Source organism: Indicator indicator, chromosome 26 (genome assembly GCF_027791375.1).
Source record: "Indicator indicator isolate 239-I01 chromosome 26, UM_Iind_1.1, whole genome shotgun sequence".
NCBI lineage: Eukaryota > Metazoa > Chordata > Aves > Piciformes > Indicatoridae > Indicator > Indicator indicator.
In genome coordinates this window covers 15,611,753-15,621,819 of record NC_072035.1, presented here as the reverse complement: position 1 = coordinate 15,621,819, position 10,067 = coordinate 15,611,753, and the positions used below count along the sequence as shown (strand labels likewise).

General features: G+C 54.6%; 1 protein-coding gene across 1 annotated transcript; it reads right to left on the bottom strand.

Moving 5' to 3' along the window:
• Nucleotides 1–5,233: 5,233 nt before the first annotated feature.
• RTN4R (reticulon 4 receptor) lies at nt 5,234–6,850 on the bottom strand. Its single transcript, XM_054392587.1, has 2 exons — nt 6,844–6,850; nt 5,234–6,663 (listed from the first exon to the last, which is right to left on the bottom strand). The coding sequence occupies exons 1-2, from the start codon at nt 6,848–6,850 to the stop codon at nt 5,234–5,236; spliced, it is 1,437 nt and encodes a 478-aa protein (XP_054248562.1).
• Between the last annotated feature and the right edge of the window lie 3,217 nt (nt 6,851–10,067).

Sequence of the window (10,067 nt, the reverse complement as noted above, 5' to 3'; positions counted from 1 at the left end):
CATGCTTTTTTTTTTTTTTTTTTTTTTTTTTTTTGCAAGGCAGCAAAGGCTGAGTGTGGGGACAAGCAGTGTCAGTGAAGAGAGGAGGAGCACAGTATCTCTCCCTGCTGCTGAAGGCCTCTGCTTCATAGAATCATAGAATCATAGTCAGGGTGGGAAGGGACTTCAAGGCTCAGCCAGTTCCAACCCCCCTGCCATGGCCAGGGACACCTCACACTACAGCAGGCTGGCCACAGCCTCATCCAGCCTGGCTGCAAACACCTCCAGGGATGGAGCCTCAACCACCTCCCTGGACAACCCATTCCAGGCTCTCACCACCCTCAGGGGGAAGAACTTCTTCCTCACATCCAATCTGAATCTCCCCACTTCCAGCTTTATTCCATTCCCCCTGGTCCTATCACTAGGATCCCAAGAAGTCCCTCCCCAGCTTTCTTGCAGCCCCCTTCACATACTGCAAGTCCACAAGAAGGTCTCCTCAGAGCCTTCTCTTCTCCAGACTGAACAGCCCCAACTCTCTCAGTCTGTAAGCTGCTTCTCCACTGTCAGGGGGTCTGCATGGTGGCAATGTGGAGAGGACACCAAGAGCTGAGTTGCTGGGGAGCTCACTGCTGCCAGGACAGCCTGGGCTTCAGCCCTCCGCCACCCAGAGCTGCTCTGACTCCTCCCTGTTGGCTTTGTTTGTTTGATTTCACTCCTGGCACCAAGGTCTCCAGTGGAACATTAACTGTGCCTTGCACAGCAAGAAAGGAGGAGAGAGGAAGTGTCCTGGGATGGGGACCAGTCAGCAAGGTCCTGAGTCCTGCTGGCTAAGGCCCGTTTAACTCAGTGACATCTGAGTGCAAAACAGGGCTGGGAGTATCTGCAAGATGTGTGGCAACCTGAGCCAAGCACAAAGCAGGAGGGAAACTGCCATGCTTTGAAGTCCTCAAACCCTCACCAGCACCAAAGCTTCCCCTCTGCCTCTTCCAGCCTCCTGCAGGTGTTCCTGGCCCCCACTGCATCTCCTTCTTCAAGAATTTGTCATCCAAATAGTCTCCTGATGCCTGTAAACACAGAAATTGGCATCTGGACAGCAGGAAATCTAGGAAATGAGCACAGGGGACTCTTCTGGGCTTGTGGCCAATTTTGCAGTCCTAGGAGCCACTGAATGCATAGCAGAGTCAAGCTCTAGAAAGCAGGAGTGTCACTGGGTTGGCACACAGCTACTTCTGGGCCATTCAGGGTAAGTGACAGTACTGCACCACTCTGTCTGTTCTTACCGAGGGGAAGCACCAAAGCCACACTCCCTAGGACACAAATTTGGGCACAGATAAGCCCAGACCTCAGCTCTGTGCAGGGCCTGGCCAGTTGCTGTGGGGACAGCCCATGACATAGAAGAGAATCATAGAATCAGTCAGGGTTGGAAGGGACCACAAGGCTCAGCCAGTTCCAACCCCCTGCCATGCCCAGGGACACCTCACACTACAGCAGGCTGGCCAGAGCCTCATCCAGCCTGGCTGCAAACACCTCCAGGGATGGAGCCTCAACCACCTCCCTGGACAACCCATTCCAGGCTCTCACCACCCTCATGGGGAAGAACTTCTTCCTCACATCCAGTCTGAATCTCCCCACTTCCAGCTTTCTTCCATTCCCCCTGCTCCTGTCACTCCCTGACACCCTCAGAAGTCCCTCCCCAGCTTTCTTGGAGCCCCCTTCAGATCCTGCAAGGCCTCCTCAGAGCCTTCTCCTCTCCAGACTGAACAGCCCCAACTCTCTCAGGCTGTCCTCACAGCAGAGCAGCTCCAGCCCTCTGCTCATCCTCATGGCCCTTCTCTGGACACCTTCCAGCACCTCCAGATCCCTCTTGGAACAGAGGCTCCAGAACTGGATGCAGGACTTCCAGCTGTGGTCTGAGCAGAGTGGAGCAGAGGGGGAGAATCCCCTCCCTGGCCCTGCTGGCCACACTTCTCTTGCTGCAGCCCAGGCTCTGCTTGGCTCTCTGGGCTGCAAGTGCTCACTGCTGGCTCCTGCTGAGCTTCTCCTCCCCCAGCACCCCCAAGTCCCTCTCCTCAGGGCTGCTCTCCAGCCACTCCCTGCCCAGCCTGCAGTTGTGCTTGGCATTGCCCTGAGCCAGCTGCAGGACCTTGCCCTTGGTCTTGTTGAAGCTCCTGAGGTTGTCCTGGGCTCACCTCTGCAGCCTGTCCAGGTCCCTCTGGATGGATCCCTTCCCTCCAGCCTGTCTGCTGCACCACACAGCTTGGTGCCAGCAGCAAACCTGCTGAGGGTGCACTCAATGCCTCTGCCCATGGCACTGACAGAGATGTTGAACAAGCCTGGTCCCAGCACTGAGCCCTGAGGGACTCCACTTGTCCCTGGCCTGCACTGGGACATGGAGCCATTGACAGCCACTCCTTGGGTGCAGACATCAAGCCAACTCTTTATCCACTGAATGCTCCACCCATCAAACCCATGTTGCACCTGCTTGGAAACCAGGATGTGGTGCAGGACAGTGTGGAAGGCTTTGCTCAGGTCCAGGTAAATGCTATCACTTGCTCTCCCCTCCTCCATGAAGCTCTTCTCTTTATCCTGGGTGGCAAAGCAGAGCAGCAGGCATGGGGCCAAGCATTTTGAGCAGAGGACTCACTGACTGCTGTGCAAGGGAGACACAGGCTGTGCCCTGACACTGTGACCCAGCAGGAGGTTCTACAGCAGCCCATCACAACACCCAGCCAGCCTCCTGGCTTTGCCATGGGCTCTGGGGCAGTGCTGGCCCCAGGGCTGAGCCAGGCACAGCTGCTCTCTGCTGCCGTGCTCCGGCTGCAGGGGGAGCACTGAAGCCCTCAAGAATCTGAATGATACTTCTGGATGAGCTGCTTTCTTCTGCTGTGCTCAAGCTTCAGGGGTGGGTTTGAATCCCTCAGGAGTCTGAATGATGCTTTTGGACGAGTAGAAGAGGTCAGGGCTTGTTTGGAGAGTGCAGAACCTCAGCAAATCCTTCCAACAGTGACATGAAAGAGACCAATCCCAGCCAGCAGGGCAGGAAGCAGCTGGTGCTGCACTGCTCCCTCACCTCTGTGCTGGGTACCCATGCACCCAGCTGGACAAGCATGCAGACACCAGCACTGCCAAGGCCATGCCTGGCTTACCAAGGCACAGGACACTGACTTCTTGCTTCACCCTTTCCTGCACCTCAGCATGCCTGGCCCCTCTGCACACCAGAGCCCTGCCTGGCTTCTTGGCATTGCTTGCTAAGGTTCACAGAAGCACAGAAACATTCAGGTTGGAAAAGACCCTCAGGATCTCCAAGTCCAGCTGAGAGCCCTGCTCTGTACAAGGTTCACCCCTAAGCCAGATCCCCAAGCATCACCACACCCAAACCACCTTTAAACACATCCAGGCTTGGGGACTCCACTACCTCCCTGGGCAGCACCTGACCACTCCTGCTGGGAAAAAATGTTTCCTAATGCAGAATCTAACCCTCCCCTGTTGCAGCTTGAAGCCATTCCCTCTTGTTCTATGGCTAATTACCTGTGAGAAGAGACCAGCACCAGTGTCTCCACAATGTTGTAGAGAGCAATGAGGTCTCCCCTCAGCCTCCTCTTTTCCAAACTAACCATCCCCAGCTCCTTCAGTTGCTCTTCAGCAGATTTATTCTCCTCCACTTGCAGGGCCCACAGCTCTGAGGGGCTGGGCTAACACTTCCTGCTCTGAGACATCAGTCACAAAATCAAGGAATAGGTTGGAGGGGACCTCAAAGATCATCCAGTTCCAACCCCCCTGCCATGGGCAGGGACACCTCCCACCAGCCCAGGTTGCTCATAGCCTCATCCAACCTGGCCTTGAACACCTCCAGGGAGGGAGCAGCCACAACCTCCCTGGGCAACCTTTGCTTTGCTTTCTCCCATCAGGTGCTGCATCTCCTCCTCACCCTGCTTTTTTTTTAATGCCTTCCCAGCCATGGGACTTAGGACAGCAGCAGCACAGTCCTCCAAAAGGCCACCTCCAATCCAGTCTTAGTCAGGAGCAACTCAGCACCACTTGGGGAAAATAAAAAAAAAAACACAAAACCCAAACCCAGGAAAAAAAAAAAAACCAGAAAAAAAAAGAACTCTTTTATTTTCTCTTTCTCTTTGTTTTGTATACTTGTACACCAGTAAAATAAAATGCATATCTCTGGGCACTGCAGTCTGCTGAGGGGTTGGGGCAGCATTCTTCAACAAATGCTGCCAGTAAACACGGTGCCAGGGGACAGGGAGGGAGAAGGGGACAGAGAAACTGGGAGGGAAGGGAGAAGGGGGTATGTGTGTGGGGGGAGGGGGTTAAAACAGCATCAAATTCATCACCACCTGCAGCAGGTGCTGGCTGGGGGTGGCAAAGCACAGACAGGCGTTTTGGGCCATTCTTTGCAGGGCTGTTTTCTGCCTGTCAGTCAACCAACCAACCACCCACCCCACCACATCTGCTTCCCCCCCAGCTGCTGGAGCCAAAGCTGCTCCGTGGGCTGAGTGCAGTTCTGAAGACCAAAGGGATTTCATAATTCACAGGTCACAGGACAAAGAAATTCTGTACATCCTGGGGCAGGGCAGGGGGGAGAGATGGTGTCTGTTGTTCTTTTGTTTGTTGTTGATCTTCTGGGCTGTGTTTTGTTCTGTTGTTTGTTTTGTTGTGGTTTGTTTTGTTGTGTTTTGTCGTTTGTGTTTTTGTTTTGTTGCTTGTTTTTGTTTTATTGTGTTTTGTTATTTGTGGCTTTGTTTTGTTGCTTGTTTTTGTTTTATTGTTTGTGGTTTTGTTTTGTTTGGTTTGGTTTTGTTTGTTTTTGTTTTGTTGTTTTTGTTTTATTATTTGTATTTTTTGATATTTGTATTTTTGTTTTGTTGTTTGTGTTTTGTTGTTTGCATTTTTGTTTTTTGTTTTGTTCTTTGTTTTGTTTTTGTTTTGTTTTGCTGTTTGCTTTGTGTTTAGTTTTTTGTTCTTGCTTTTTCTCTTTGTTTGTTTTTTTTTTTTTTTTTGTTTTCTATTTTTTGTTGTTTTTTTTTAATATATATATATAAAGGCATTCAGTTATGGTCTGTATACCAAAGCTTCCCAGGGTTGATTTGGCAGTTCTCCTTTTCCTTTGCAACGTTTAGGGAGGTCAGCAAAAGTCCTGTATGAAAGGTGTCCTCAACCCAGGAAACCAAAAACCAAAACCAACCCCAACCCCCCCAAAAAAAAACAAACCCCAAAAATCCCAAACCAACCAAAAGAGTTAATTTCAGCAGAAGGAGAGCAAGCTCCACACCAAGGGGGGGATCAAAAGGCTGAGGCTGAGCCGTAGTGTGGAGCTGTGCCCTGGCTGGGTGAGGCGGCACTGGGCCTTGGACCTGTTCTTTTTGGAGCAGCCCTGCCGCTTCCTGGTGGGCACTGTGGAAGGTTGGATGGGCTCTAGGAATTCCGGTCTCAGCTTGGTCAGCGGAGGGTCCACCATGCTGGGGAAAGTCCCAAAGGGGGAATCGTTTATCTGCTTGTTGCTGCCGTTTTTGGAAGGGTCTGCCTCCAGCTGCTTGGGCTTGGACATGTTCTCCTTGTCCTTCAGGGGGTTGTTGGAGGAGGGCCGGTGGCTGTGGGAGGAAGGCCCTGCCTTGCCTTTGGCTTCATAGATGAAGGACTTGTCCATCTCCGGCTGGCAGCACTTGGAGGAGCCGTCGTGGGAGCCCAGAGGGGGCACCCCGGTGGCCAGCTTGCCGGCCCTGGTCTTGGTGCTGAAGACACTGGTGCGGATCTGGTTGAAGGAGTCCACGCAGCCCTCCAGGTCGGTGCTCTGCAGCTTCTTCAGGTCCCTCCCTGCCAGGCGGGGGGGCAGGTGGCACTCCAGCTCCGAGGAGGAGCCCTTGAACTGCTTGAACCAGTTCCAGAGGGAGCGAGCCTGGCAGTCGCAGACCCACTGGTTGCCGTTCAGGCGCAGGTACTGGAGGGAGCCCAGGGGGACCATGGTCTCCCCCGTCAGCACGGTCAGGTTGTTGTTGAAGAGGTACAAGGTCATGACTTTGCCCAGGTCGTGGAAGGAGCGGCGGTGCACCAGGCTGACCCTGTTCTGGTGCAGCAGCAGGCGGTCCAGGTTGACCAGCCCGCGGAAGACGTTCTCCGACAGGCTCTTGATCTTGTTGCCGTGCAGGAACAGGTAGGTGAGGTTGGCCAGGTCGACGAAGGTGTCGTCCAGCAGGGTCTGCAGGTTGTTGTCCTGAAGGTAGAGGTACTGCAAGGAGAACAACCCCCGGAAGAGCCCCGTGGAGAGCTCCAGGAGCCCGCAGCGATCCAGATGCAAGGTGTGGAGGTGCACCAGCCCCCGGAAGGTGACGGGGTTGATAGATCTCAGGTTGGTGTTGTCGCTGAGGTCTAACTCCTCCAGCTTGCTGAGCCCGTAGAAGGCCCCGGGCTCGATCAGGCTGATGTTGTTGGAGTGGAGCCAGAGGATGGTCATGTTGCGGCAGGAGGTGAAGCTGGTGGCCCTGACCAGGGTGATCCTGTTGTTGTGCAGGAAGATGCGCTGGCTCTGGACGGGGATCTCGCTGGGGATGGCTGTCAGGCCCTGCTGCTGGCAGCTGATGGTGATCTTGGGTTCGCTGTAGCATACACACGCCCCGGGGCAGGACTCCACTTCGGGCTGGATGTTCAAGCAAAGCACCAGAATCAGCAGTTTGCTTCCTACAGGAAGACAAAAAAAACACCACAGCAGCGTGGGGATTAGGCAGGAGGCGGCAGAGAGATCCCCTCTGCAGCTCAGGGAGGAGGCTCAGCACCCCCCTGTGCTGCAGGTCCCACCAGCCACAAGCAACAGACACCTGGGGAGGAGGACAAGGACATTCCAACTTCTCCACCACCCACCCCACATCATGGAATACAGCTGGGTGGGAGAGAGCTCCCAGCTCACCCAGCCCAACTCTCCACCCAGCACTGCAGGGGCACCACTGAACCACAGCTCCACAGCTGCTGAAACCCCTCCAGGGATGGGCACTGCAGCACTGCCCTGGGCAGCCTCTGCCAAGCTTGGAGAAGCCTTCCAGGGCAGAAAGAGTTCCTGAGCTCCAGCCTGAGTCTCCCCTGCTGCAGCTTGGAGCCATTGCCTCTGGGCCTGTCCCTTGACCCCAAGGAGCAGAGGCTGCCCCCTCCTCACTGCAACCTCTCCTCAGGGAGCTGCAGAGAGCAAGGAGGTCTCCCCTCAGCCTCCTCTTCTCCAGCCTCCACACCCCCAGCTCCCTCAGCCCCTCCTCATGGCCCAGGTGCTCCAGGCCCTTCTGCCAGCCTCCTTGCCCTTCTCTGGACAGGCTCCAGCCCCTCCATGTCCTTCCTGCAGTGAGGGACCCAGAGCTGAGCACAACCCTCAGGTGTGGCCTCAGCAGTGCTGAGCACAGGGGGATGGTCACCTCCTGTCCCTGCTGCCCTCCCTGTTTCTAACCCAAGCCAGGATGCCATTGGCCTGCTTGGCCACCTGGGTACTGCTGGCTCATGGTCAGTTCACTGTCAGTTCCCACTCCTAGAGGCAAAGCTTGAGCACCTCCCCAGCCTCTCACATGCAGGAGGCCTCTGACTTTGGTGGCAAAAGAGAGTGACCATCATCATGGATTTGCATCCTGGGTTCTGAAGGAAGGCCACAAGAAGGTCACCTCAGAGCCAGACTGAACAGCCCCAACTCTTTCAGTCTGTCCTCACAGCAGAGCAGCTCCAGCCCTCTGCTCATCCTCATGGCCCTTCTCTGGACACCTTCCAGCACCTCCAGATCCCTCTTGTAATAAGGGCTCCAGAACCGGACTCCAGGTTCCCACCTGCGTTCGGCAGTGGGGGCAGTTGCTGGGCTGTCTGGCTGCTGTTTCTTCTTCTCTTCTGGCTGAAGATAACACACTGACCTTGGCAGCTAAGTTAACAACTTTCTGCTTAACTAACTCTGCTTCTCTGTCCAGGGGGGTCTGGGGGGAAGCTCCTGGGAGAGAGAGAGGCCCCTTTGGGAGGGTCCCCTTGGGGGGAAGCAAAGGGAGATCGATTGTGCTTTTTCTGTTGATTGTATATATTTGTGAAGTGTTGTGAATTTTGTATATTTGTACATATTCATTGCATTTCATTGTAGATTTTAGACTCTGCTTGTAAATACAGCTTTTCATTTGCTTCCAGACTGGGCTAGCCTGGTTATTGTTGGGGGGGGGGGGGATTTCAGCTCACACCGACACACTTTTTATTTTTATTTTACTCCAGGTTCCCACCTGGAGTACATCCCCAACTGCACAGGAATCACAAGCAGGCATTCCCAGCCACCAAACTCACCAGCCCCAGGGAAGGGCCTGGAGGATAGGCAGAGGCTGTGCCACCAGCATCACCTTCTTGAAATGGGACCTAAAAAAGGAAGGTCAGCAGGAACCTCCCGCTGAGCCCCCTGCTGTTTCCCACCCATGGTGGGGAAGGTGGGGAGGAGAGGCAGTTCCAGCTGTGCTCTACAAGCCATTAGCAGCAATTAATTAGCTATGAACCACACAGAGGAGCTAGGAGGAAGGTGCAGAACCATAGCAGTGGGAGGCCTCACTTGTGAGAGGCATTCAGATGAGCAGGAGACACAAATGAGCAGGACACAGGTGAGTGTCTCCTTCCCAGCTCCTCACAGCACCTCTGGCTAGGAGACAGGTTCCTGCCTATCCCTGGGGACCTCCAGCTCAGCTTTCCCTCTGTGCTGCTGAGGGAGGTTCTGTCTTCCTTGGAAGACTGAAAATCTCCTTCAGGCTCCTTGATGCCTCCTTACATCTCCAGGTAAAGAGCAGAGAAGGGGAGACCTTCTTGTGGCCTTGCAGGATCTGAAGGGGGACTCCAAGAAAGCTGGGGATGGACTTTTGAGGGTGTTAGGTAATGATAGGACCAGGGGGATGGAACAAAAAATGGAAATGGGGAGATTCAGATTGGATGTTAGGAAGAAATTCTTCCCCATCAGGGTGGTGAGCCACTGGCAGAGGTTGCCCAGGGAGGTGGTGGAAGCCTCATCCCTGGAGGTGTTTAAGGCCAGGCTGGATGTGGCTGTGAGCAACCTGCTGTAGTGTGAGGTGTCCCTGCCCATGGCAGGGGGGTTGGAACTGGGTGATCCATGGGGTCCCTTCCAACCCTGACAATTACAGAATCACAGAATCAACCATGTTGGAAAAGACCTCAAAGATCATCCAGTCCAACCTAGCACCCAACACCATCTCATCAAGTAAACCATGGCACCAACTGCCTCATCCAGCCTGATTTTAAACACTTCCAGGGAGGGTGACTCCACCACCTCCCTGAGCAGCACATTTCATGGCCAATTACTCTTGCTGTGAAGAATTTCTTCCTAACATCCAGCTTAAACCTCCCCTGGTGCATCTTGAGACTGTGTCCTCTTGTTCTGCTGCTGCTTGCCTGGGAGAAGAGCCCAACCCCCCCCTGGCTCCAACCTCCCTTCAGGGAGCTGGAGACAGCAATGAGGTCTGCCCTGAGCCTCCTCTTCTCCAGGCTGAACACCCCCAGCTCCCTCAGCCTCTCCTCACAGGGCTGTGCTCCAGACCCCTCCCCAGCCTCATTGCCCTTCTCTGGCCATGTTCAAGTATCTCTATGTCCTTCTTAAACTGAAGAGCCCAGAACTATGATTCTGTGATTCTCTAACCATGTGGAATGGGACAAACTGGGGGGCTGGGGGAGGACAGGGGATGACTGGAGAGAACCTGGCCTCATCCAGCCAGGCATGCATGGTGCAGCTTACTGCTCCCACAGGGGCTGAGTCCTGCAGGCAGTGCCTACTTCATGCAGAAAAAAGCCTGAGGTCACCTTGCTGGTCACCATCAGCCCCAGAGCCAGTTGCAGGAGCAGACCCCAGGGAAGCCTGCCCAGGCTGGAGGGGTGACAAGGGAAGCCACGGCAGGGGAGTGGCTTTGGGGGCAGCAGCAGCAGCAGGCTGGGAGCCCAGCCCTGAGCTCCAGCCCGGTCAAAAGAATTCCCTGTGAGCAACTAATGAGCCTGTGGTGCTCCAAGAAGTCCAGGAGAGGCAGGAGGCTCCTCTGCATCACAGTGCAGATGGGAGAGGAGGTACCAGCTGAGCATGCAGAGATAAT